The 18,223-nt window shown below is 59.8% G+C and overlaps 9 protein-coding genes across 9 annotated transcripts; 6 read left to right on the top strand and 3 right to left on the bottom strand.

The window, feature by feature from the left end:
* Nucleotides 1–2,452: 2,452 nt before the first annotated feature.
* COLE_04760 (uncharacterized protein) lies at nt 2,453–5,579 on the top strand (the record flags this gene model as incomplete). Its single annotated transcript, XM_018420732.2, has 7 exons — nt 2,453–2,616; nt 2,669–2,768; nt 2,979–3,060; nt 3,095–3,141; nt 3,180–3,817; nt 3,856–4,526; nt 4,564–5,579. The coding sequence occupies 7 exons, from the start codon at nt 2,453–2,455 to the stop codon at nt 5,577–5,579; spliced, it is 2,718 nt and encodes a 905-aa protein (XP_018280935.1).
* Nucleotides 5,580–5,670: 91 nt separating this feature from the next.
* COLE_04761 (uncharacterized protein) lies at nt 5,671–5,969 on the bottom strand (the record flags this gene model as incomplete). The annotated part of the gene is made up of 4 exons (XM_018420264.2): nt 5,671–5,720; nt 5,758–5,806; nt 5,840–5,907; nt 5,960–5,969. 4 exons carry the CDS (start codon nt 5,967–5,969, stop codon nt 5,671–5,673), a joined length of 177 nt encoding a protein of 58 aa, XP_018280934.2.
* A 1,990-nt stretch (nt 5,970–7,959) lies between these two features.
* Nucleotides 7,960–8,253, top strand: COLE_04762 (uncharacterized protein; the record flags this gene model as incomplete). Its single annotated transcript, XM_018420081.2, has 1 exon — nt 7,960–8,253. The coding sequence occupies one exon, from the start codon at nt 7,960–7,962 to the stop codon at nt 8,251–8,253; it is 294 nt and encodes a 97-aa protein (XP_018280933.2).
* A 529-nt stretch (nt 8,254–8,782) lies between these two features.
* Nucleotides 8,783–10,467, top strand: COLE_04763 (uncharacterized protein; the record flags this gene model as incomplete). Its single annotated transcript, XM_018421222.2, has 5 exons — nt 8,783–9,047; nt 9,091–9,127; nt 9,337–9,480; nt 9,555–9,897; nt 9,949–10,467. The coding sequence occupies 5 exons, from the start codon at nt 8,783–8,785 to the stop codon at nt 10,465–10,467; spliced, it is 1,308 nt and encodes a 435-aa protein (XP_018280932.1).
* A 1,408-nt stretch (nt 10,468–11,875) lies between these two features.
* Nucleotides 11,876–12,428, bottom strand: COLE_04764 (uncharacterized protein; the record flags this gene model as incomplete). The annotated part of the gene is made up of 2 exons (XM_018425219.1): nt 11,876–12,143; nt 12,175–12,428. 2 exons carry the CDS (start codon nt 12,426–12,428, stop codon nt 11,876–11,878), a joined length of 522 nt encoding a protein of 173 aa, XP_018280931.1.
* Nucleotides 12,429–13,215: 787 nt separating this feature from the next.
* COLE_04765 (uncharacterized protein) lies at nt 13,216–14,423 on the top strand (the record flags this gene model as incomplete). Its single annotated transcript, XM_018422442.2, has 4 exons — nt 13,216–13,291; nt 13,538–13,701; nt 13,746–13,872; nt 14,011–14,423. 4 exons carry the CDS (start codon nt 13,216–13,218, stop codon nt 14,421–14,423), a joined length of 780 nt encoding a protein of 259 aa, XP_018280930.1.
* A 220-nt stretch (nt 14,424–14,643) lies between these two features.
* COLE_04766 (uncharacterized protein) lies at nt 14,644–16,322 on the bottom strand (the record flags this gene model as incomplete). The annotated part of the gene is made up of 4 exons (XM_018422441.2): nt 14,644–15,176; nt 15,568–15,765; nt 15,799–15,888; nt 16,079–16,322. The coding sequence occupies 4 exons, from the start codon at nt 16,320–16,322 to the stop codon at nt 14,644–14,646; spliced, it is 1,065 nt and encodes a 354-aa protein (XP_018280929.1).
* Nucleotides 16,323–17,053: 731 nt separating this feature from the next.
* On the top strand, nt 17,054–17,617 carry COLE_04767 (uncharacterized protein; the record flags this gene model as incomplete). The annotated part of the gene is made up of 3 exons (XM_018419764.2): nt 17,054–17,102; nt 17,192–17,353; nt 17,388–17,617. The coding sequence occupies 3 exons, from the start codon at nt 17,054–17,056 to the stop codon at nt 17,615–17,617; spliced, it is 441 nt and encodes a 146-aa protein (XP_018280928.1).
* A 245-nt stretch (nt 17,618–17,862) lies between these two features.
* On the top strand, nt 17,863–18,096 carry COLE_04768 (uncharacterized protein; the record flags this gene model as incomplete). The annotated part of the gene is made up of 1 exon (XM_018419765.2): nt 17,863–18,096. The coding sequence occupies one exon, from the start codon at nt 17,863–17,865 to the stop codon at nt 18,094–18,096; it is 234 nt and encodes a 77-aa protein (XP_018280927.1).
* Between the last annotated feature and the right edge of the window lie 127 nt (nt 18,097–18,223).

An 18,223-nucleotide genomic window follows, 5' to 3' on the forward strand; every position in this document is an offset into this window, starting at 1 on the left:
GATAATGTCGCCGAAGAGGTTCTCGGTGACGACCACACCGTTGAGCTTGCGGGGGTTCGAGACGAGGAGCATAGCAGCCGAGTCGATCAGGTGGTTCTGGTACTGGAGCTGGGGGAACTCGTCCTTCATCACGCGCTCGAATGTCTTGCGCCACAGACGCGAGGTGGCCATTACGTTCGCCTTGTCCAGCGAGGTGACCTGCAGAGGGGGGTTGGCAGCGAGCGCGATGCGGGCGGCCACGCGAGTGATGCGCTCAACCTCCTCAACAGAGTACTTGCACGTGTCGACGGCAACACCCTCGCCGTTGTCCTCGGTGCGGTCGCCGAAGTAGATGCCACCAATGAGTTCACGCACAACGATAATGTCGACGCCCTTGGCGATGTTCTCCTTCAGCGGGGAGTACTGGAGCAGGTTCTCGGACGCAAACGAAGCCGGGCGGATGTTGGCGTACAGGCCGAGCTCCTTGCGGAGCTTGAGAATGCCCTGCTCGGGACGGACAGCACCGGTGCCCCACTTGGGTCCACCGACAGCACCTAGACGTCAGCATGTCCGGGAGCAGGAAACGGGGAGTACAGGCGCTGTGCGTTGCGCTAACTAGTGACTCACCGAAAAGAACGGCGTCCGACTCCTGGCACGCCTTGAGGGTGTCGTCCGGAAGGGGGTTGCCGTGGTTGTCAATGGCAGCACCACCAAAGTCCTTGGTAGTGAGCTCGAGCTGGAGGCCAGTCTTCTTGGAGATGAGGTCGAGGACGCGGACGGCCTGCTCGATGATCTCGGGGCCTGGAGTCAGCGTGGGAGGGATACCAAAGGGGTTGGGCTACGCACCAATGCCGTCGCCGGGGAGAACGGTGATCTTGAAACTGGAGAGTCAGCAGTGTCAGGTGGCCGTTGCGTACGTCTTGGCCATTTTGTTAGAAATGTGAGGTTTGTTGGTGATTGAGAATGGAGGATGGGATGTTAAGTATGATACCGGATGCTCCAAAGTCAAAGACGAGTTGGTGACGGGTGAGTACATCCGGGTGGTGGGCCACCGTGCAGGCAGGCCCTCTATTCGGCCGACGTGGCTTTCAACGAGTCTATCGGGTGAGATGACCCGATATCCAATAGAAATCGCAGCTGCTCTCGGACATCGCCTAATGGGCTGCACCCCCTTCCGCCTCCGCTCATATTCCTTGCACTGGCGCGCGTTCTACGCGACGCGCTAGTGTCGTCTGAAAGCATCTGCACATCCGGACATCAGCTACGTTTGGTATATACGACGGTAGAAACTCACAACAAGGTGTACGGAGGGATGGAGGCCACGCGAATATAAGCATTTCCGGGCCGATCACTACCAACCCGTTGTTGTTTGCGGAGCTGGCTGTCGCTTGATCGCGCATCGCCGGCCCGCAGGTGGAGGCCAACCACTTCTGAAGCCTTTCCTCTCCTGCTTCGTCTTGCCACACCCTGCGCGCTCGGCCGTCGACATCGGCGCTGCAGCCGTTCCGGTACGCACTGATAGTCGCCTCCCTCTCTGGATCTGGACAATCAGCGACAAGAATCCCCTGCTATAGTTTGCCAGCTCCTTACACTATGAAGGCAAATGTGTGACGACAGAAGCAGTTCTGTTCCAAGAGCAAAAACGCAGACGGTTGGTCGACTTGCGATGCGGAGTTTGGGCAGAATGAAATGGCACTTGACTCTTGCCTCCGCGAGATGGGGAGAACAGGCGTATAGTGTACGTTGCTTACATGCTGGGCATTCGACGTTTCGCTACAGTATATCGTGGAAGGCGTCTAGATCCCATGTATATATATAACTGCCTATCTTATCAGAATGCATATGCCTGCATGCCACCCGCAGCCCGCCCTTGACGATGACGGGAGGCAGGGACCATGATCTAATTCACGACGACTGGTCGGGATTGAGCCGCACCTCTCTCTTTGAGCTCGAGCGAGCCTCTCTTGGGTCATGAGTTGAGCTGAGAGCATGCGTCTATTCTCACTAGGTCTGCAGCTTCTCTCCCGAGCCTCTCAAGCCTCGTCTGCACATGCCCGCCTGCGCACGGTTTACAGCATGTCAAAGCCAGGTTCAACAGCGGCTGGACCTGGAACCAAATACATCATGAGTCCATTCGCGAGCAGGGTCACTCCGCCCTGTTGGGGCTTGGAGGGACGCGAGGGATGCTACCTCCACTCAAGTCGATGCAAAGAAACAGCAACAGTCATGCAGATGCATCAACTCGACTCCAGAAAACTCGTCAGAAGCAGATGGGCAGCGTGGGAAGCACAGAGAGCAACACTGGGCTGTGGTTGGGTGGGCCAGGTGGCACTTGTCTCACTGAGGGGACGAATTTGATTCCGTGTCGAAGCTTGAGGTTGTGTTGCTCTCCATTTCAGTCGCGCTGCTCGCCGTCGTCGCGTCCCTCCACTCGTCCACTCATTCCATCCATCAACATCCTCTTCCCATCCACATGCCCCGCAAGAGCAACCCACGCCCGGGGCGAGCTCAGAGCCCTCCAAGCCCCGTCCCCCAATCCTATCCAGGCAAGAAGTCGGATGGTCGCGGTCTCGACGAACCCCTCTGGATCGCCTGCCGCGACATGCTTGATGCCGTATTCAAGGCAAAGAGTCAAGGGTGCGTTCACATCCGCTCACTGCAACAAAGTTATTCCACTTTCTGATAACAGGCGGCGCATGGCAGAGATCTTTATCGAGCTCCCCGACGCAGAAGACTATGCCGACTACTACCAAGCCATCCCAGACCCCATCTGTCTCAACATGATCAATGTGAGTACCTCGCCTCATACCCTCGTCGACGCCCGTACCTTCCTCCGCCTTCATCGCCCCGCACAATCTTGCATCCCGACATTACGTCCTAGCGGACAGAGAGATGGATGCAGACATCCTCTCGCTCCTCTCATGCACTCATGCTCGCATGCTCTCCTGCTCTCCTGCTCTCATGCTCTCATGCTCTCATGCTCTCTTGCTAAATACCAGTCACGCCTGAGTGAAATCTACTACATGCACCCGGAAGACTTCTTCAAGCAGCTTCACCTGGTCTTTCTCAATGCAATGCACTGTGAGTCCACAACCTCAAGTCTGACTGACCACAGACAACGAGGAGGGCTCGCAGGTCTGGAACGATGCCAAGCAGTACGAGGTGAGCCTCACTCGCCATTGCGCGCGAGCTGACAGCAGGAAATGATGTTTGACATGTGGAGGAAGGGTGTGGCAAACGGGCCATTCACCAGCCTCGACCCATATCACAAGGGCAGGAAGCAGATGAAGGCCGCGGCTGCGAGAGCCTCTGCTGCCTCTGGCTCGGCGTCCGAGTCACCAGCGGTCGTCAAGAGCGAGCTACCGGCCGTCGACGCACCGCCAGTCATACATTTGCGCGTCTCCAAACCCGAGGCCCCCCCTGCTGCGAGCGGCAGCGCCTCTCATCCACCACCACAGCCTCCTACAGCCTCGCCAGCTTCGAGGGAGACGCGGGGGACGCGCGCCGCCGCAGTTGCTGCGACAGCGAAGATGACCTCTCCGGTCAAGTCGACACAGCACCTTCCGCCCCCGCATGCAGCGCGACCCTTTGGCCCTACAGGATACCACGGCCTCAGCGCTGAGAACAACGCCGTCGTCGCAGCTACCGACGCCTCTTTCCCCAAATGGCCAGGACCCAGTGCCCAATTGCCAGGCGATCCAGCACCTGGAGGACATCCTGGGAGCGGGTGGTGGGGAGAAGGATCACCCGACTACGAACGCTCTGTAGGCGGCCCGGCCAGCTACAAGCAGCGCATCCACGCCGTCGCTGAGGCCCTCGCCGCTTACAAAGACCCTTCGTGAGTCGCCTTGATGGGGCATACCAACTGACAAACAGCGGCAATGTTCTGTCATCCGTTTTCGCCAACATCCCTCCCCATGTCAACCTTCCATACCTATCGCCGCCAGCGACGGCCGTCCCAGCGTTCAGCCAGATTCTCACAAACGCACGCAACGGTCGGTACTCCGTGCTTGTCGAATTCGACATGGAGATGGCCAAGCTGTTCGAGAAGGCTCGTCGCTTCTTCGAAGGGCGCCCAGTCGAATACGGCAGGGTACTCACTCTCCAGCGTCTCTACAATGCCTTGACGGCCCCCTTCCCCCTCAAGCTTCCCATTCCCATGCCGTCGTCCACTCTGTTCGCCTCCTTGCCATCTGGCCCCGGGAATCCACGCACCATGACTGTGCAGGAGGCGCACGACGCTGTCCGCGCTGGCGCACCACCAGAAGTCGCTAACCAGGGCATCACCACGTACCGCATCCCTTCCAAGGACCGCATCTTCACAGAGGAGGCCCGTCACAAGGGCGTCTCGTATCGTGCTGGCGAGTATGTGCACCTCATCAACCCAGATGACGCGTCCAAGCCGATCATCGGTCACATTTTCAAGACGTTCCTCCCCACGCAAGGATTCCCTACCCATCACGTCACCGTATGCTGGTACTACCGCCCCGAGCAAACAGTGCACATTGGCGAGCAGATGTACTTTGAAAATGAGGTGGTCAAGTCTGGTGAGCTCGCCAGCCCTGAACCTGCGGCTGACGATAGTGTACTTCTGTGACCATCCCATTGAAGACGTTATCGAGAAGGTGGCGGTCCAGCCGTGGAGCGCTGCTGAGATGGGCCGCCCACAGCCGCAGGTGTGGCACCCTGGCTTCCCGCTCTACACTGCGCGTTCACGGTACATTGACAAGGCACACTTCCTGCTCGAAGTCAAGGACTGGAAAAAGCTGCAGCCTGAGGGCGCAAGCCTCCTGCATTATTTCACCAATGTGGTGCCATTCAAGCACAAGATCCAGCTGCCTTTGGTGAAATCGCCTCTGCTGCGAGGTATCAAGGGTCCAGGGAGCATCGGACGGCCGAAGCGTCAAGCGATGCCCGACGACAACGAGAGCATGGACATGCAGGTGGCGTACGGTCGCGCTGCTCCACCAGCCATGCGTATGCCTGAGCAACGCCCGCCCCATCCGTCCAACCGTTCCTCCTTCAGCCAGCAGGCACCGACCCCACACCAGCGCCCGACACCAACGCCTGGGCCGTCGCGCACTCCCTCCACACCGGCAGTGCAACAACAGCAGCGTGGCCACCCGCAACAGCGCCAGCAGTCATGGCAGCACCAGCAGCGGTCGCAGCAGGCGCCTACATTCCCCGACCGCACGTTTGCAAGCGTGACGGGCGGCGCGCAGGTGCTCGAGCAGGTCGCGGTGCGCGAGTTCCTCCCACCCGAGACGGCCAAGCTGTTCGAGCAGGATGCGCGCCACCAGGTGCTGTGGTTCAGCGGGCCACCACTCCCGCAGGGCGCGGTGCAGATCCCCTCACCCCCCAGTCACAGCTTGGAGTACCTTGCGTTCTTGAGCAAGCGGCGGCGGGGAGAGAGCAAGGCCGCGGCGCGCCCTGCGAATGGCAAACGCTTCAAGACTGACGGAGGGACGGAGCAGGTTGAGGAGGGCGACGCCGAGGGTGAAGAGGAGGAGCTGGACCTGACATCCGAGTGGTGGACACTCGGATTGACACCGGATCAGGTGTTCGCGAGCCTCAAGACCGTCATGAATGGTCCCGCGTAATATTGTATTGTTGTGTATGCAGCGGTCCACAATACCAGTTGGAGTGCGAAATACACATTGCAAATGTACAGAAGAAACGAGAACTGGTATACTACCGGCCATAGCGCTGAAGCTCCCACTGGCGGTTGTCGAGAGGGCAGACTGGGGTCAGCTCCTGTCGCACTCTTAGCGAACGCACCTTGACGCGTCTTGAGCCAGCGCGAAATGCAGTGGAAGTGGAATGCGTGCTGCTGTCAGCTCAGGCAGTATCAGTCGCTCACGTTACAGATCCCCCACGCGACGGTGCAGCCCTCGCTCTCGGCGCCCTGGTTGGCCTGGCACTCGATGCCTGGGGTCAGCCTCTGCTCCAGCCGCGTAGCAGGACACCGATCGATACGCACACAAGTCCATGATGTGGTTGCGGCAAATAGCGCAGTTATCGACGACGATGTCTGAGGTTAGCAAGAACGGTAGGGTGGCGCACCCCACGCCCAAAGGGCAACAGCGTTCCACTGGAGTCAGCATTCAAGCCACAGTCGCTGGGAAATGAAGGAGGGAATGACTGTGGAATTGACTGTCAAGTCCTCGCAAGGCGGGTGGCAGGGAAAGTGACATGGCGAGCGTGCTTGACAGCCAGCGGGCACGCATACATGTAACAGCTGGCAAGAACGGCCGTTACCTCCTTTGCACAGAGTGACTGAGAGCACGATGAAGCGCGCCACGCGCGATTGTCATCATCATGAGACGAGAGATCCATGACCTGTTATGCTGAGACTCCCGCACGACCACGCGCGTGTCCCGGACACCACACGTTTGTAACCAGCCCGCCGTCACCAACAGGTGTGCTTTGGCTAGCTCCCGCAACCCGGGCAGCCCGGAGGGGATGCACGGAGCCCACACGCTCCACACTACTCCGCTGGCGGCCTTCCTTGCGACGATGACCAACACAACCATGGATGTCGTATGGCGCGCCTCGTGGAGTGCAACCAGAAGTGACCCACACACCTTCTTGACCTCGAAACGCGGCTTCTTGTCCTTTGCGGTGGGTGAGTCGACGTCCATGGCCGACATTATGATTGAGACGGTGTGGAGAGCAGTTGAGAGACACGCGTAGGAGGTTGAGGGAGGATGATGCATCCACGGTGGAGGTTGCAAGGAGGGCCACATAAGTTGCCACCGTCACAGAGACAACGGGATCAGAATGTCACAACAGCATCACTGCCATTGTCCAACAACAATCCACCCTCTCGTGTTGCTTTCCATCCCATCCAAACCGCAAAACGAGGCCCGACCATGTCGCAGCCACCCTCTGCGAGGCCATCGCCGTCAGGCTCGCCTGCCGTGCGGCCCGCACCAAGTATCAATCTCGAGAATATCTACTCGAACCTGGCCGCGCTCATCCAGCGCGTGAGAAATAACCAGCTTCCTCAGAACCAGGTGTCGCCCGTATGTCCTCCCATACCTCTCCTCCTAACAATAGTTGCGCAGCTTGATCTCCACCTACGCCAAAGACATCATCATCTACCACGCACGTCTCGGACGTCCGAATCCTCTTCTCAACCTCCCCGAGCTCCTGAACCCCACCACTAAGGTTGGGACATACGAGCCGCTTACGACCGAGGCAGCCTTCCTTGGGAGCATCCAGCAAGGCATCCAGGCTGCGCGTAGCATTAAGCCCGACCAGGCGCTGATTGCCAGCGTCGCTGCGCGATTGCGACAAGCGCAGGCGCGTCCACCAGCCGCTTCTCCCGCGACAAGCGCTCGCGCAAGCCCTCAGCCTCAGCCGTCATATATGAGCCTGGCAGAGGTCAAGGAGTTCATTGCAATGACTGCCGAAGAACGAAACCGCCGGCTCGACGCCGACCCAGCGACAAGGGCTCGCTTTGTTCAATCTTACCAGTTCTATCAACGCCGCCAGAAGGCCACGCCTGGCGCCGTGCGCCCTCCCCCACCAGGGGCTCCGGTGGGGCCATCTGCGGGCACGCCGTCTGGCTCGCCTGCACCTCTGGCTACCGCCGCCACCCCGGCAGTTCCAAGCACACCTGCTACCCCGACACTCCCTGCCGCACCGTCCGCAAGACCCCCACAGGCTGCCGGCCCCACTCCTCCCGTGGCGCCTTCCTTGCCAAATGTGCCAACGATACCTAACCCTCACCCTGCCCCCAAGCCAGCGTCTCCTGCTCCGCCTCCTGCGACATCACAGCCCGCACCGGTGCAGCCCTCGCAACCCACGACCCCTGCAACCCCCACTCTTCCCCCTCAGCCCCAGCCTGGCTCACAGCCTCTGCATGCGCCTCCACCGCCCCCCGTCATCCCTCAGAGACCCCCGTCTCCGCCCCGTCCGCCTCCTCCGCCGCCCGAACCCGAACCGCAGCGTAGGCGCCGCAAGTGGCGCGAATATATGAGCGAGCTTGCTCCTGGCCTCGAAGTCGAGCTTGGAATTGACGACTTACTCGGCGAAGTGCTCGACTCATTCATTGAGAGTGCGGCCCGTGATGCCGTTCGCCTCGCCGCGCACCGCCGCAGCGCTCGGGTCGAGGCGAAGGATGTCGGACTAGTCCTCGAACGGCAGCACAATATCACGGTTGCGGGTTTCGCCCAGCAGGTGCCCAATCGCGTGCATGTGCCGGAAGATAGCAACAAGCGCGCACGCATGGTTGCCCCGCGTGCCGCGCGTCGTCGCGAGGAGGAGTAGTTTGCAGGTCGGATCCGAGTACCGGAGGGTCGAGCCGAGATCTGGAAGGGGTTGGCCATGCCCTGGTGCCGAGCCCAACAGGTCGAGGTGATGGACAATGATGCCATCCGGAGAGCTGGAAGAGGGCAAGAGACAGGAGGAGTTGCAGCAGCCCACAGACCCTCTGAGGGATTTGAGAGGGCTTCACATGCATGTTGTATTCTGTTTTGAGCGCATCGAGGTGGACCTCTCTATTGGAGGATTCGAGGCCCAAGGATGCAGTGCAGTGAGCGAAGCGACATAGCAAGCGTGCAAATGTCCAAGCGCGCTGATCAGGAACGGGCCGCGACGTCATACGTCGTTCCTCGGCGGATCCGCGAAACGGTTGCTATGTTCGCGTCACCGGCTCCCATATTTCCCCCAATGTCCCCCACATCCTTCTCATCCATCTCCCCATCTTTCCTTGTGCTCCTCGTTTGCTCTCTTCTTGGTCATATCTCATCTCTAGACATCGCCTGTCCATCTCGACTGTCCATCTCCAACCCCAGCCATGCCAAAATCCCACACACCCACCCTCGTGGTGTACGGCGCCACCTCATACACGGCAAAGCACCACCTGCTCCCCTACCTCGCCTCGCACCCCGACGCGGACTCGTTCCGCCTCGTCCTCTCGGGACGAAACATTGACAAGCTCACCGCCGTCAACGACCTGCTTCCTCCGAACGCGGAGCGCGAAATCTTCCCCCTCAAGCTCAACGACCAGGGCGGCGTCGAGGCGCTGTGCAAGCGCGCGGACGTCGTCCTAAACCTCGCTGGTACGTTGCTCGCGAGCGCAGCTCAACAGACGGCTCACTGCAGGCCCGTACCAGCTGCACAATGCGACAACGCTCATCACGTGAGTGTGCGCGGCGGTATCGTATCAGTGGGTGCCGACCGCCGGGCGTCGTACCACCGCGCTCTGTGTGTGTGGGGACGGTCGCTCTGCTCTCGCGATTCGCGATCATCGTGTCGTGCTCCCCACGACTTTTGTGATGCTTCGACGCTCGGTCGCTTGGTCCCTGCGCCGCTTCGCTTCCGCTCTCCTCTGACTGTCACTTACCACAGCGCCTGCATCAAGCACGGAACGCACTATCTCGACCTGTGCGGAGAGGTCAATTTTCTTGCCCGCATAATCCCAAACTACGACTTTGCGGCGAGCAAGACGGGATCGGTGATTATCCCGATGTGTGGATTCGAGGCTGCGCCCGGGTAAGCCGACTTGCTTCTCCCGCCTTTCGCTTTCGCTTGGCGACGCTCGCACGCTCGACACACGCTGACCACAGCGATCTGAACGTCTACCACGCCTTGCGCACGCTGCAGGCGCACGCTGGGCGCCAGACGACCATTGCGGCAGCCACAAACTTCTACGACATTGCCGGCGGCGTGTCAGGCGGCACGATGGCGTCAGTGGCGGCGTCGGGGACGAGCGGTGACCATATGCAAGGCGAGTGGTGTCTCGTGCCGAGCTCGTGGAGCGGACGCAAGGATCCGAACCCGTCCATGCAGCTCGTCTACCGCCCGCCCGTGAAGGTCGCGGGCGCGCCCTCCATCGGCGGCTGGTACCCCGGCAGCATGTTGAACGTGACGACCATCCGCCGGTCGTGGTTCCTCTCGCGCCTGTCGCCCGTCGTCTTCAGAGGGCGTCCCGACGAAGTCAAGGCTGACGCACTGAAGGAGCCGCGGCATGGCGAGGACGCCGTCTTCGCCGAGGCCATGACCAACATGTCTCCCTTCCGTGTGACCAACGTCGTCACCGCCTACCTGTACGGCGGCATCCTGCTCCTCTTCCTGGGCCTGTACTCGTCGGCGGCATGGATCCGCGACGCGCTCGCCGCTTGGATCCCACAGCCCGGCGAAGGTCCCAGCATGGAGAGCTGCGAGCGCGGCCACACGCGCCTCACGACCGTGTCCCGCTCCAACGACGGTCGCTACGCCGTAATCACAAAGTACGCCGCCAAGGGCGACCCGGGATACTGGCACACGGGCAAGCTGATGGCCGAGGCCGGCTTGTCCCTCATCCTGCCCCCGCCACAGGGCACCGAGCTGCCGCCCCTCGCGCGCACAGGCGGCTTCCTCACGCCCTCCACCGGCCTCGGGATGGTCCTTATCGAGCGCATGCGGCGCAACGGCATCGCCACCGTTGAAAGCGAGGTCGTCGAGCTCGGTCGCCCTGGCGAGCGCAAGAAGCTGCTGTAGAGGTCCATGTATTCCTGTCTCGCGATCGTAGAGCGGTGACGGAGGGCGATGCTGCTGAGGCCAGACGATGGAGGGACCAGACTCCCGAGATATCCGCGGATCAGACTTGTGGGGATGTGGATCTACACCACCCTGGGAGGCAGCGTTTGTCTGTGCGCAGATAGGCCCTGTGGGATGAGATCTGCACTTGCCATGTCCACATCCGAGTGAACAAGGCTGTGCTGAGCTCTGTGCTCGGGATGCGATATGAAGCGAGATCTAACCTGCCGGTTAAACCACCGCAAGGTGGTGTGTTGGAGGCATGAGGGAATGACAGATGTGGAACGATGTGGGACGCGGTTCGAGTGATCGAGTGAAGGGATGGTGGAGGGTCGCGTGCGGAATGGAGATAAGCTTCGATGCGATCGATACCCTGCCCAGCCAACCATGGACACACGAAAAAGTGGGGCAGCTGTGCAGCCCGAATAGTCGATGTGGGTTGTGTTGCTCTTGCCCTCGAGCGCCGGTGATTCTACGTTATGTACTTACTGTTGTTATATCGAAGAACGCCTGCGCGGGAAGAGGAACCGGAACAACTTTTTTCTTCAGTGGAAGTGAGGCGACAATAACGGCAATACGGGTGAGTGCCGGAATGACTCGCTTGTCTATGTATCCTCGTGGCCAACTGACGCCTGTGGTTCGAGCGGCCGGCAGGCCCGTCCCGTGCCCTGCAGGCGCAACCCACGGCCGTGGTGGGCAGCGACATTCTTGCCAAAGCCGGGGAGCAAGGCTACGAGTGGGCGAGGGCATGAGGGCGCATTGTGGTTCGGTGGGGTCGTTGTTATAGTCAGGAAAGCGCTGGGCAATGCAAGTTAATTTTTTGTTAAAGACAGATGGATATGGTAGCGGAGTTCCGGCAAGCTCTGACAGGATGTGGGAGAAGAGGAATTGAGATCAATAGCGCTACTTGGACGAGGGGCGGAGTGGACGAGCGAAGGTAGGACATGCGCAGGTGAATTTGCTCTAGCCGTGATCACAGCTATCACAGGATGTAACTGAACTCCCCAACGTCTTGAGCAATACCAAAGCCCAGGAGCGCAGGCAAAGTAGGATCAATTATTCGCGGTTCGGATGAGGTCATCGGGCTTTGCGTGGTTTCTACTGCTGCGGTGCGAGATCTTGACGACGGCCAAAGAGCAAGAAACACAGGGTTGCTAGCATGAGCTTCAGAAACACAGGGTTGCTAGCATGAGCTTCTTCTGGTCTTTGGGCGGTGCTAGGTGCGCACGCGTTTGTTTCTGCTGGAGGAGGGACTGATAAGATACAGATAAATTATGTAAAACGAAGACACGCAGCAAAAGACGAGGGGACAACTGAGGAGGCGGCCAGATGACTTCTCGTTGAGGGGAAGGAGCTCAAACACCTGGGCTCAGCGTCGAGTAGTGATGCAATGGTGGAACTGACTTGCGCGACGGCGGCCAATACGCGGGAGTCTCGGCGCACATTCGTCATTCTCGCCAACCGCTGCATCCACTTTGCGAGGCTTAGGCATCTTGCGCGACTTGTTTTCGATGAAAGAGTCATGGTCGGCATCTTCGTTGCCACCTTCACCCTCGAGAAGCTGGTACACTTGCATGTCCTCCTGGCTGATCTCCTTGGTGGGGACGCCGAGGTGGAGACGGAGCCAGTTGTGGTGACTGGGTCAGCGGTGGTGAGGAAGGTACGCACATCTCCTTCTTCACTCGGTAGTATGTGGTCATCTGTGCACGAGACCCGATCACCGTGTTAGGTCGGTGGGGAGCCAGCGTGACCGTCTCCGTCGTACCGTCCCATCCTTCGTGAAATTCAAGCGCCAAGTTGGCCCAGTTGCACGCGAGGTTGTTGTTCGACTTGAATCCCCAGTCGAGAATCTTGTGGACCTCCAAGAAAAGGGCCGACGAAAGAGGGAACTGGAGGTCGCTCCAATGGCCGATCGCTGCCATGGGAGGAGGGATAAGAGCACATAAATTGGGGTAGATGTTAGGATTGTGCAGCACCTGCGTGCGAACAACGCGATGGTCCGGATAGCGAGGAGGGAGCCTTGACATGGTGCTGTAGACGGGCCGGGGGGTTGCGGCGTTGGCAGAGTTGTGGATATCGAATCTGCGCTGTGTCATGGTGTGCGGTGTAAGATGTGGAGAACGAGGAGGGCCGGCGACGGTCGAGGACAGTTTGGTGATCAGTTTGAGGAGTGATCAGTGAGGAAGAGGGAAGAGCAGCAAGAGTCAGTAACGAAGAAACGAAGAAACTGATGCTAGGCTTTTTGAGTTGCTCTATTGCTCTCACATAACTGGAGGAAGGTGGCTTTGTGTCACTGCGTCAAGCCAGCATCACTTGGGGGTGCCAATCTTGTGGGGTGCACACCACCGTACCATCATGAGAAGGGAGGTGCAATCACTCCTACTCGTTTGACAACTCAGCCCCCCATGAACCCCAAGTTGGGTCTCACAAACCAGGAGAGGATGCACAAGGTCGCTGAGTGATCGAGAGACTCTTAATAATAGGACATGAAAAGTGGCATCCAACGTCGGAGATGACCTCCAGGATCCAGAACCCGGAGTGATGACGCGTGTTCTCACGTGGGCGCTACAAACAAGGCAGCCACGTCAAGATTTGATCCCGTCAAGTGATGAACATGGGCTCCAACTGACGCGTCTCCCCTCACCAACTCTTCGCGCGTTCATCCTCTCATCTCATCTCATCTCTTCTCACCCTCCCCTACAAGCCACCATGCAGGTCGACTACGAACACGAACTCCCACCAGCAGACCCACCACATTCAGAGGACGATGCCGCTGATCTCGATGGTGAGTACCCCGCACATGCAGTGGCCCGTCACCTCACAACGGCCCATGCTCGCGATCTGGGCGCCCACTCCCCCGCGCACACCTTCCTTTCTCACTCGTTTCCTCTCCTCTTGAATCTAAACATTCTTCTGCCTCCACGCGTACTCGCACCGGAGGACAAGCAGCTTGTGCTCGGCTCTTCCTTCGTGCGCTCTCCCAGTCCATTCACTGCATCATTGCTGCATGACATGTCAGCTCACTCGTCAGCCCCAGTCAAGAAGAAGCGAGTCATTAAGTCACGACAATCGCTCGCCGAGAAGGAGATGGGCACGACAATGTTTCCCATTGCGCGCGTCAAGCGTATAATCAAGTCCGACAAGGATCTCGAAATGATGAGCGCCGAGGCGACGTTCTTGATCTCGGTCGCGACGGTGAGTTCGCAGCCAACGTGATATCCGACAACGGCTGATGGCAGGAATACTTTGTCAAGCACTTCATGGAGGAGGGCTATACCAAGGCGCGTCTCGAGAAACGTCGTATCGTCAACTACAAGGACATGGCGAATGTTGTCTCACGCTCCGAGGAGTTTGATTTCTTGAAAGGTGGGTCGCCTCGACGGCTGTGATGAAACCCAATATCGTCAGAATCGCCCAGATGGCCCTTCCGGGGCCGAGGACGTGTAATCTTCTCCCTGAGCCGCTTTCCTTTGCATTGCACCGATGAAGCAAGCTGACACAAAGACGTGATTCCTATGCCGGTGCCGATGTCGGAGGCTCTCGAGCGGCGCAAAGCCAAGCTCGCTGCCGACGAGAGTGCCATGATGCACGACGATGATCGGCCACGCAACACATCCGAGCCCGCCGGCATTGTCGGCGATAGTCTTGACCTGTCTAATGCGCCTGAGGACTTGCCTCCCCTCGCGCTGAGCACCAATCCGCTCTACCCCAACGCGATCGTGAAGCGTCCACCCAATACTCACGCACGCTCTGCCATGCCCCAGCCTTCCAAGGTGGCACCAGCTCCGCCTCCTCCACCCCCGCCCCCGCGCGTGCACTCTGGCAAGAACGCACCAACAACGCCACATGCCCTCGCCACACGCAGCTCGCGTCGCAGCTTGAACGCAGCAGCCGCCGAGCCCATGCAGATCGACTAGATGTACGACAGTGTAGTAGCCATGCAGCTTGTGTATTATAAGCTACGGCTGAGCGTGCCGTCGCCGTACAGGTGTTGTGGTTTGAGCCCAAGCCGCTCCCCCTGTTACGCTCACGTCCGATGTGCTGAGACGGTGGTTAAATTAACAATCCGAAACCGTCGCCCATCTCCATACTGGCTGCTAGTGGACAGTGCATGGGTATAGCTACATAAAGATACAATCAGGCAGTGACAGTCTGGGGAAGCACAATCGCGGGACCGGGCTTGCTCTGGCTCCCAATCCTCTGAGGAGCGATACTGGTAGGTGCAGGCCTGGGGCGGGCAGCGAGCGCCTTGGTGAGGAGGTCGCCCATCGAGAGCTGCTCGTATGTGGTCGTGTTCCATGGACTTGGTAGAGGGCGAGGTGCAGGTGCAAGCTTGACGCGGTCGCCAGCGCGCGCAGCAGCGCGGATAAGCTCGTCCATCTCGCGCCGTCCGTCCTCGTCTGCCCGCAGCCCCTCCTCGTCCGGCACGACCCGCTTCTTCTTGACCACCTTGGGCATGACCTTTGCCTCGCGCTTCGGCGCCGGCTCTTTGAAGTTTGGGTTGTGTGCGCGCTGCCATTCCAGGAATAGCTCGTCGTACGGCCGCGTACGGCCCTGCACGGCGCGCTTGGCGCCGACAGTGTGCGTTTTGCACGTGAGGCTGCGGGAGCAGGGGAGACCCTTGTCGTTGATCACGCCGCACTGGCGGTCGTAGTCGAGCGGGTTGTTTGCTGCTGTCAGCGTGGGGGATTCGAGACGGAGAAGGAGGGAGTGTGGCACGATCTCAGGCCCAAGATCAATATTGGCGCGAACGCGACGTCGACATCCTCTAATTGCCGTCCGCGCGGTGCTTGCCGTGCCACAGGCGATCACAGATGTCGGTACGACTCCTGTCCCTCCAAGACCGCTCCACCAAAAGCAGGGACTGATGGAGTCACAGTCACTGGGCGCACACAATGCGCAGGGCTGGATGTGGCGGACGGGCGCGGGCGCAGAGATACTGGGTTCCGCTCGGCAGTCCGGTACCCCCTCGCCTGCCCGCCCGCCACCGACTAGAGCCTGGTCGCCACCAATGCCATGGCATTATCACGGACCGCCAACGGCCCATGTGTTCAGACTCACCCCGTGCACGCCGTCGCTCCGCCGCCTGCGCCTTCTCGGCCTCCTTCGCTGCCCGCTTCCTGAGTCGCTCTCGTTCTTTGAGGATCTTCTTGACATCGCTCTTCTTCAGACCCTTGAAGGCATCGGGATCGGCCTCTTCATCGTCAAGCTCGAGCACACGCGCTTTCTTCTTGCTCGGCGAGTCCGGGGTATCTGACACTATCATCAGTTTAGGAGACGGCGGATGCTCACCCTCCGAGGCACGCCGCTTCTTGCCCTCCACCTTCTTGACGCCCTTCTTGACGGTCAGCGGAGCGCCGTCGAGGACGTGTGAGCAGATACCTGGGGTCAGTTCAGATGCTCTATCTCTTAGCTGGCCGCTGCTGGATAACTGTCCTGCGCGCATCTGGTGACCAAATTGCCTAACTCTAGCCGAGTGGCGGGCCATATGGCAGCCCCAGTGGTGGCCATCACACGGCCCACCGAGCTCAGCACCGAGCATGCCAGCTGCGAAGTTGACGAGGCCACTCACGCTGGTGTTCTCCTGCGGCCCACTCGAGTACAGAGCGTCCGCAGCGGGTACACCGCACGACGCCGCGGCCGGGCTCCTCGCCCAGCGGCTGAGCGCCGTACATGTGCATGTCGCGTTCTGTGAAGAATGCACCGGGCGGGTGCGGAAACTTGTTGCTCGTCGCGGGGCCATCATCGCCCGGGGGTGGCGCCGTCGCAAAGCTGAATGGTGCGCGCGGCGAGTCGCGCGGCTTGAGCTTGAGCATGGTGGTGGCGCGCGATGAGATGAGGAATTATGTCGAGGCAGAAGACCAGGACCAAGTGGAGGGCGCACGGATGTGCGGGCGAGGCGAGGCGGGGGGTGGCACAAGCAGTAGAGTGTGCGTGATGGATGACGATGGTTGTGGATGAAGACGACACTGTTTGCTGTTGACAGAGGTCTGGATGTCAACGGCGAGCGCGAGGTCGCGGACATGGACTGGACGAGGCGGGGCAGCGAGCCGGCTCAGGTGGCGCGCCTAGAACGGCGATCACACCTCATTTCGTATCACAACATGAGCAACGCCCGGTTTAGCCGTCCGTTGGTTTGGGCTGCATTGCAATGGGTCCAGGACGTGCACGCATGGTAGTGATGCGATCATGCAGTGGAAACCTCCTTGGACGACGAGCAGCAACACGATGCATTGACATGACATGGATGATGATAGAGGTGGCGAGAGGTGCGGTAGGCATTGCACTTGGTCTTGGCCTAAAGCCACGTGGCGGAGCGGATGTAGGGATCAAGCGATCATGCGGCACGCGGCTCGCGGCTGAACCCACCGGCCACCGGACGCGCACGGATCCCTTTAGCCCCCTGTCCGACTGCCCTGTCCCTCGTACCCGTCACCTCGCGCTCGCCTTCATCTTCGCATTGCTCCATCTCTCTCTTCGTCTCTTCATCTCTTCATCTCTCCATCTCGCTCTCTCTCTCTTTCACACGCCGTCGTCTTTTAAAGCCATGTTCCCCGCTCTCCTCGCTGGTCTTACCCTCCTCTCCGGCGCCGCTGGTAAGTCCCACAACTCCCGCACGCCGCCAACTTCCCACCCTCTTACTCTCATTCCCCCGCCCACTCTCGCTCCCCGCTCACACATGCAGCCGAGATTGCCATCCTCTACCCCTCGGCCGGCGCGACATGGTACATGAACGACACTGTCCCTCTCAACTGGACTCTCACTCAGCCTCAGACCGACCCCAAGGAGTTCCGCGTCCTCCTCTCGGGCGGCGGCATGGCCGGTCCCCAGGAGATTGCTCAGCAGGGTACGCCGCCCCTTCCTTCTCCACTAACAGCTAGTTCCCTCGGCCAACGAGCAGTACCGTCTCCTCCTCCCCCAGCTCAACCCCGGTGACGGTTACACCATTAGCTTCGTCAACACCACCAACGAGGCGCAGGAGTATGCCAAGAGCAACGCTTTCAAGATTGAGCAGGGCATCGCCCCCACCACCCTCTCCTCTAGCGGCGCAGCCTCGGCCACCCGGTCGGTCAACAACAATGTTCCCAACGTCTCGATTCCTCCCAGGTGAGTCGGTTCTGCTGCTTCCTCGCTTTGGCGAGCCGTGCTCACTTCCAGCTCGAGCTCGGCCAACCCCTTCGCTTCGGCCTCTGCTGGCACTTCTGGCGCTGCTCACCTTGTCGCCCCTGTCGTGGCGGCTGGCGCCATCGCTGCTGCCATCATTGCTGCCGTCTAAGCCCTCCACGGGCTGAACAGCTTGTCATCGGGTGAACGGACTTTTTCTCTCCTCTTTAGCTTACTATCGTAACTGCCTTAATGTGCGCCCTTGTACGCATCGTTTATTCCCTGAGATGCATTGTTGGCAGCGGGTTGTGTGCGTGCGATGTGTGCAACGTGCGCCCGTACGAGGCGGTCCGCATGGACCTGCGGTACTTGACGCCAGACTCTCTCATGAGATACCGAGACGGACTGTATGTGGTGCAGCGCTACGTAACCCGTGCCCGGCTAATCGTCCACAGTATTAGCGACGGGCTGGCGAAGGCCGAGTGATGCATGTGTGAGAGCATGAGAGATGGTGGGAGAGCGTGTGATTGGGGACGCGAGTATGCAGGGGTCGTGGTAGGCTACTCCAACATGCTTCGAAGTTTCGGGAACTTCTTCCATCGGCAGAGTGCAA

Source organism: Cutaneotrichosporon oleaginosum (assembly GCF_008065305.1).
Source record: "Cutaneotrichosporon oleaginosum strain ATCC 20508 chromosome Unknown ATCC20508_contig04, whole genome shotgun sequence".
Taxonomy (NCBI): domain Eukaryota; kingdom Fungi; phylum Basidiomycota; class Tremellomycetes; order Trichosporonales; family Trichosporonaceae; genus Cutaneotrichosporon; species Cutaneotrichosporon oleaginosum.